Here is an 8,276-nt window from a genome sequence, read left to right on the forward strand (position 1 = left end):
CTCAAATGTCTGTTTGCTGTTTGGCTTCGAACAGGGTCCTCAAACATGGCCTGAAACTGACGGCAAAACTCGGCGTAATTGTCTAACACCTGGTTGTGTTGGGTCAGCAGAGGCATCGCCCAACATGCTGCAGAGCCTGACAACAAACTAATCAAAAACCCTACCTTATCCTGGTCAGTGGTAAAGTCCTCAGGCCGAAGGCTCATGTAAAGCTGGCACTGCCCAAAAAATGCTGGAAATTGAGCCAGCAAACCATCAAATTTATCTGGCACTGCCACTGGGCATTTTCAGCATGGCTGGGCAGCTTGCATTTGTGCCACCTGTGCAGTCAAAAGAGCCACTTGCTGGGTTAACTGGGCAATCTCTTCTCTGAGCTGATCCATGGTCACCCCATAAAAAGCAAAAATAAGTTGAAGGGGTGGCTGAAGTCAAAATGTGATGACCCGTAGTCTCTCAAAATAACTCAAAACCCAAAACATATATTAAAGTCCGGTAAAGCCTTCAACTTAACTTCACTGTTTTATTAGGCACAGTTTAAAGTCACAAAAGTAAATAATGATGCAAACAGAAATCCAAAACAAACCGCATTGATGAGAGTTCCAAAGCAAGCCAAGATAACTAATTATAAACTCCAGGAAAATAACCAAGAAAAGTCCATGGGAAGAATGGCAGCAAAGATAAGCCTCTTTCAAGGTAAACACTAATTGACCCCAGCAATTCTAACTACGTACTTGAAAACTTATATACATAGCTCCCACTTGCAAGCCACGAGGAGGATCATGGTAATCTCCTCTTAAGTAGACCTCACTTTTCCCTGATCCTCTCCTCCCTGCATGACCTAGGATGGATAGGGGATGGGCCTGGATCCTCCTCGGACTGTTCAGCCGGCCTCTGCCCTTCCCCAGCCTCCTCCACCACCTCTGGAGCCACACTCCCACTCCCTGTTGGCTATTCCTCCTCTTCCTCAGAGTCAGACTCCACCAGGGACTCCAGACTCCATCTCCACTATTGTAAACTTTTGGGGGATTGTCTATTCAATTCTTAGTATTGTTATTGTCTTTTTGTTTTAATTTTTTTTATTTTGTAACTTATTTTGATTTGTTCCCCCCCCCGCCACAACTTATTTCTCATCCATCACCTGAATATTTTGTTCATCTTTTCTCATGTAGAAGACTTCAATAAAGAAATAAACAACTTCTTTATTGTTAAACGATACCCTCATCCAGGGGTGGGATTCAAATTTTTTACAACCTGTTCTATGGCCGTGGCTTGGTGGTCATGCGAATGGGTGGCCGTGGCTAGTTGATCATGTAGTTGGATAGGTGTGGCCAACTTGCCGTTACGTCAAGGGGTACCTTGCCTGACCTCTCCTTTCCTCAAAGAGATGCCTACTTATTTACTACTACTCAACATCCAAAATACACTATTTAATCCTATGTATATATGCCATATGTGTACATCCATATTACATACTATAGTGTGTGTATAGACACACAAAAAGATAAATTATCTCCTATATATACTTTGTGTATCTACACACACACACACACACACACACACACACACACAGTTCTTCCAAAACTATGCACATTCAACCTCACTACGTTTGGAAAAATACACCCAGAGTTCACTTTCTGCCACACATTTAACTATTTCTGTACATTAGAACATTACACACACCTTCAGATTTATATCCCTAGTCTGCACATGACCGTTAGTCATGAGATGTCATGGATTGAGTAAAATGTGGCAAAACTCACTTAACAACACTCTTGCTTAGCAACCAAAATTTTGGGCTCAACTGTCATAAGTGAAGGACTATATAGATCTGCCTTCCTCAGCATGGCAGCCTTGTCCTAGTAAGCTCCTTCTCCTTTTTGGCAATTTTCCTCTCTGTTAGAGGCTCCCAAATAATCCAGATGATATAAGGTCGCCTGCTGGAGCAGAGGGTTGAACTAGATGGCCTCCAAGGTCCCTTCTAACCCTGCTATTCTATGATTCTGTGTGAAAAACAGTGATGAGTCAATTTTTCAGTGCTGTTGTAACTTTGATATGGCCATAATGTGATTTGTCTGATTTTGGCTTAATGTTATATATAAATCTGGCTGTAATAATTTACAAATTCAATATCCTCTGCAAATCATGTCACTGACATTTCATTTATTTGATTTATACCATATCACTCCTAGCAGCTTAAGGCACGTATCATTGTTCCCTCCACCCAATTTTCTTAAACAACAACCTGATGAGGTTAGTTGAGCTGAAAGATAGATTGGCCAAGTCATCCAGAGAACTTCCATGTCTGAGCATGGATTAGATCCATATTTGTTTATTAGCACTTTAACCAGGGGTGGGATTCAAATATTTTAACAACCAATTCTGTGGGCGTGGCTTATATGGTGGGAGTGGCTTGGTGGTCATGTGACTGGGTGGACATGGCTTGGTGGTCATGTTATTGGCTGGGTGTAGCCAACTCAATGTCACTCACATTGAGGCATGCATCTCCTTGCCTGGCCTCTCATGACTGTGGGGATGCTGCAACAGTCGTAAGTGTGAAAAATGGTCATAAGTCACTTTTTCAGTGCCATTATAACTTTGAATGGTCACTCCACACAAGCAAAGTACCAGCAAAGGAAGGGAAAAAAACTCCAGAGACATTCCTGAGACAGGAAGTCTAGTCCTGCCAAGAATGTAATAAGGGTTAACAGAGAGGCAGTTTCTGTAAGCAACACCAGAATGTTTCCTTCCTGCCTTCCTTACAGGATTAGGCCAGTAATTTCTTCTAACAACTGGTTCTCCGTACTGCTTAGAATGTTAACAACTGGTTCTAGCGAATAGGTGCGAACTGGTAGAATCCCACCTCTGACTTTAACCATTATATGGCAGCCATTTTCATAAATCATGATTAAAACAAAAATATCTTAATTAAGTATCTAAATTGCAACCAACCCTCTCCCAACAATAAGAAAAACAAAACAAATAGCAGGGACTAATTAAGCAACTTTCAGATTTTATATTTTTCTTAAATTGCAACTTCTTGTTTGTATAACAAAACAAACTTACAGAATTGGAATTGAAAAATGTAAAACTGAACTCTGCAGATGTTCTGTAGAGGAAAACATCTTTTGTACTTGGACTTTGTGTCTTATCCCACTGATTTCTTTCTATGTTGTTGATAACTGAGTTATTGATAAAGATATTTCCATAGACTTTTGTCAGGATTTAATTTTGTACATAATCCCTAAATGCTAATGCTGATTGTTTGATGTAAGTTTCATAGTCACCACCTCATGCTAATAAATCTGGATCTAAATTCATGAAATCCTGGTTAACCCTCAAAAGAAACATCACATCATCTACAGAGCTCCTAAAACTCTGGTCCAAAAGCCTGAAGAAAAAGTCAAGCCTTACAGAAAGCTCATAGCCTTTTGCAAACAGAAAATCTGAAAACTTCTTAGTTGAGTTTAAGTTTATTTATTTTTTAATAATTTTATGTGTCCTTAAATGTATATTATATGGCAGAAGTAGGGTATAACAATAAGAAATAAGAAATTATTTTAATGCAAGGGTAGGGAGAATTTATAGTTTGGTTTGTGTAAAGTTTCATTAGTAGGAGTGTGATTCACAAGGATTTCATTGAGAAAGGTGCCTGTAAAATGAAGTAATTTGGCTGAGAAAATTTCCATCATGAGAAGACAGAAAAGAAATACAGAAAATGGTAATTCTTTGGTGTACTCTAATTGTGATCTGGATTTATGCAGCCAAAATCCCTGTACATTTACCAGCTCTCTCCCTCTTTCCTTCTCACCTATATAAAAATCATATAAAACATATCTTTAGTTCTTTCAGAATGTATGCTACCTTTTAATTACTTCTCAAAAGTAGTTACAGCATCAAACTTTATATTTCTCTTAGAATTCAACTAAAAGTTCCCTTTCCCATATGTTCCAATCTAGTGAAACAACCCTGTATGTACTAATCATCAAAATATATGTGTTTATTTATTTTCTATGGCTCGTAGGATTTTTCCAATTTAAACATCTAGAACTGTTCGACTCTTCAATTTTGCACAACCTTATAAAACAATCATTTTGTTTCTCTTTTCTTTAAGATCTTCTGACCATAAGATCTGAGATGGCACCATGTGATTCATTCAGCAAGATCTCTTTCTACCTCTTTGACAGAAAAAAGGAGCAACTTAAGAAGCTTCCTTCCAATCCCCAAGGCACTTCTTCAAAGTAACTGAGCTACAATAAGTTGGCAGGTTCTTGGATCTTATTTTACTCTATATTGTGTTTTTTTAAAAATGATATAGAGAGGTTAATTGGAATTTTCTCAACGCTCATATCCTAGGTTAGAGATAGCATTCTCTTGATATGATAATAATTAACTCAAATTCTAAGATTATATTGCTGTATATTTTATTTATTCATCACATTTGTGCATATTAAAGCTATGCTAAAATATTCTTCAAGAGTAGTTTCATATTAAAAGGGGTTCAGAACTATTTCTGTCATAGCATCTCTGCTGGCCCCATTTACAAATAAAATTTGTTGGAAAACACTTCTCACTGTTCGTGGGTGCCATAAGAGTTTAATACTTTCTACCTTAATTTATTTATAAAATTTATTTGCCACCCATCTTGTATACAACAACTCTCATATCCAAATAGCTTTTACTCATTTGTCTTCAAAAATAATAAGATAACCATCATGTATCAATAATGGAAAACCTATTCATTACCAGTGGTAAATGTTTACATCATCTACCCAATTGCTAAAATGGTTTTCTCCAGATTACATCTGAAAATAAAAGAATGAATATTTTACTCACTACTAGTCCTAGTATTGTTTTTCTTACATGTTAAGATGAACTTCATTTATATTTAAATACAGCTTGAAAAAATGCAACTTCTCAGCTTGTTGGTAAAAGTTATATGTGTTTGTGATATATATGATTGAAAAGATGGAGATACTTCATAACGAAAAAATTAAAGATACTGTATTTCACCATTCCACAATCTCTTTAAGTTCTGTTCAAGTTATTTCAACCCTCTTCCCTTTCAATAAATTGAGTTTCTTGGAAAAAAACAAGTTTTATGTCATTAGATTTTATTTTACATACATATAAAACACTGATAATTTTTTAGAGCTTTTATAGCAAAATTCTTTATCATACAAGCAGATGAAAACATTCAGTCTTCCCTAGATTGGCAACTCCAGTACACCTCCCATAATGTCCCAACCAAGATGCCTGTGAACTTGATGCAAAAACATGTTCATGACTTCAGAACTATCAGTATTTGGTTTGTCTGAAAAATAAGTACATTCTTGTAAAAAAAAAAAAAGGGCTTCCTCAAATAGTTTAATTTGGATTTAAAGCAATATGGAACGTTGTAGTGCAAAGTCATTAACCACAAAAAAGCTTGCTTAATTTGTCACTGCTGCATGAGTCTCACTGCAAATCTGATTAATGTGTCTGCTACTGTAAATGGAAGAAAGTAATTAAGTTTTATTATTGCTGTTCTAGAAAACCTGTGTTTAAAAAAGAAATAGTCTGCTTTGGAAATGGTGATATTAGAGTGAAAGAACATCTTAAGGTCATTTATAACAGTGAATCCATTGGACATTTAATAAGTTAGACTTTGCCATCAAGATTTCCCATTTGACTGCAATCCTCCACATGTTTATCTGGGGACCAGACCTACTGAACTTAATGGGAGATTATTTCTGAATAGTTTTGCCTTGGTTCGTACCTTAAGATATATATTGACATCATTTAAAAAATATCCCTCACAGTCTTCTAAAAGGTATTTTTGTTTTCCTTTTCCAGGAATGTCCTTTTAAAAAGCAAACCAACCATGAAGATGTCTATATACTAACCTGTTCTTGAGTTCCATTGTTGGTGAGAATGAGGTTGCAGTTTTGTTCCTGAGATACTTTGCCGCCACTCTTGGGTAAATGAGAAGCGGTTGGGTGATTATGCTGACATTCCAGCATGCATTTGGTAGACCTGTGGTTAACTCGCTCCCTCTCCATGTGTCTGCTTCTACAAAGCTTTGTCCTCATGATACTATGCTTTCATTCTGCCAGTATGTGCCCCAAAGGTTGCCTTTGCTCTCATTCTGGAGGTTTGAATGTCAGCTGCAGCAATGCGAACTTGAAAGAAATACCTAGAGATCTTCCTCCTGAAACTGTCCTTCTCTATTTAGACTCCAATCAGATTACATCCATCCCAAATGAGATTTTCAAGGACTTGCACCAATTGAAAGTCCTCAACTTATCCAAAAACATAATTGAATTCATTGATGAGCACTCTTTCAAAGGGGTGGCAGAAACCTTGCAAATGCTAGACTTGTCAGACAACCGGATTAAAAGTGTGCACAAAAATGCTTTTAACAACCTGAAGGCTAGGGCTCGAATTGCTAACAATCCTTGGCACTGTGATTGCACCCTTCAGCAAGTCTTGAGAAGCATGGCTTCCAACCATGAAACAGCCAACAGTGTCATCTGTAAGACCTCCGATTTAGATGAACATGCTGGTAGGCCATTTCTCAATGCAGCTGATGCTGACCTATGTAATATTCCTAAAAAGACAACAGATTATGCCATGCTAGTCACCATGTTTGGCTGGTTCACCATGGTGATATCCTATGTAGTTTACTATGTGCGGCAAAATCAAGAGGATGCACGCCGGCACCTGGAGTACTTGAAATCTCTGCCAAGCAGGCAGAAAAAACCAGATGAAGCAGATGACATTAGCACTGTTGTATAATGCACCCAAACCCTGTGACAGACCGAGGTAGCCATTAGGTATGGAGAGCACGGATACCAGCTGTTTCGTTCTAATATTCGTGGTCAATATGTTAAAGACTTTTTCCAATTATACAGAATTCTGCCACTGTCAATCTTTCTTAAAAAAAAAAGATGTCTGTTTTGGGATAATAACGGTACTCTTTTATTGTTTCTCTGGTGGTATTCTAAACCAAGTGAACTAAAATGTAAACATTAGTTTAGACTCATTCCACTCTTTAATAATGAAATTTATTTTTTTAATTTAAAACCAAATAAAAGATAAACTTTGAACCATGTAAATGCAGAGTAATTTATTGACCCAAAGACTGCCTTATAAGCCTTGTTTGGCTATTGCTATGTGGACAGATCACAGATTTACACTGATCAAAAAGTGATTTCAAATCAGGCCAATTCAAAATTCCTGAAATTGGCTCTCTGAATATATATCTAAACCTTGATATGTATTGATATATTTAGGAGAGAGAGTTAATTTATTATATGACATAATACCATTCTAGGCTCCTAGAATATACATAGTATACAACTGTCATTTAGATATTATCAAGTTAATGTTTGGCTAGTTCCAATCTGCTGAATTCAAGTGATCCACTTTACTATTGATTTTGGCACTCATATATTTTTATTCTGGCTGCCATGCAACAACGCAGCGTTCCATAACTTGGTACCGAGATTTTGAGTTTCAAGTCTTATCTGCTGCAGATTTGGGGAGTTGATTTCTGAAACATCTGGTGGATATTAAGAAGAAGTTTATTGTAATGAACATAAAATGTTATATTTGAATAGATATGTACTAAGTGTTAGAATAGTTTTTGTTTTAGCTTAAAAGAGAACATTGGAGAATTTATTTGTGCAAATCTTTTTTGAATTGAGTTTGAAATATAATTTTTCTTCCCTCTTCTTTCATTCTAAATTTTAGAAAATCCACATCCAGTATTATGTAAGTTATTTCTCATATGTATGAAAGAGCATATGCAAATAGTTTGCAGTTCTTTGGCTCAGTCTTCAATTTTTACTGTGTATCTGTGAGATAGATATAGAAAATCTTGTCAATATTTGATGAAATGGGCTGGATTCTAACCTTAAAATCCATAGGAACGTATTGTATAATTAATTAGAACCTGTGACGCAGATCAAGATCCCTGGAATTGAAAGCCCAACTGTGCCAGCTATTGTCAGTATTAGGTTAGGGGAATCCCAGAGCTATTGACTATACTAGAAAGTTTAAACAAAAAAAAAGCGGTGGCAAACCATTTCTGCTACCTGCTAAGGGAACCATATAGAGGTTTTCGATTAGAACCCCTTTTATACAGAACCATTGAACTGATGGGGACACTCAGACTATTATCTAACTCCCTATTAAGTGCAGAAATCCAAATTAAAGCGTTTCTGTGTCTTAACAGACAGCTCTATATCCTCTTGCTTCATTGAATGACAATGAGAAAACTAGCTCTGAAAATACAT

General features: G+C 36.7%; 1 protein-coding gene across 1 annotated transcript; it reads left to right on the plus strand.

Annotated features, from left to right (window-relative positions):
* Positions 1 to 201: 201 nt before the first annotated feature.
* On the plus strand, positions 202 to 7,277 carry LRRC3B (leucine rich repeat containing 3B). The gene is made up of 3 exons (XM_026708225.2): positions 202 to 693; positions 4,112 to 4,264; positions 5,833 to 7,277. The coding sequence occupies exon 3, from the start codon at positions 5,998 to 6,000 to the stop codon at positions 6,772 to 6,774; it is 777 nt and encodes a 258-aa protein (XP_026564010.1). The 5' UTR covers positions 202 to 693; positions 4,112 to 4,264; positions 5,833 to 5,997; the 3' UTR covers positions 6,775 to 7,277.
* The last annotated feature ends 999 nt before the right edge of the window (positions 7,278 to 8,276 follow it).

Source organism: Pseudonaja textilis, chromosome Z, assembly GCF_049901715.1.
Source record: "Pseudonaja textilis isolate UNSWEBS1 chromosome Z, rPseTex1.2, whole genome shotgun sequence".
Classification (NCBI taxonomy): Eukaryota; Metazoa; Chordata; class Lepidosauria; order Squamata; family Elapidae; genus Pseudonaja; species Pseudonaja textilis.

Coding starts and splice junctions, on each gene's coding strand:
- LRRC3B (XM_026708225.2), top strand. CDS start 5,998: ATGCATTTGGTAGACCTGTGGTTAACTCGCTCCCTCTCCATGTGTCTG.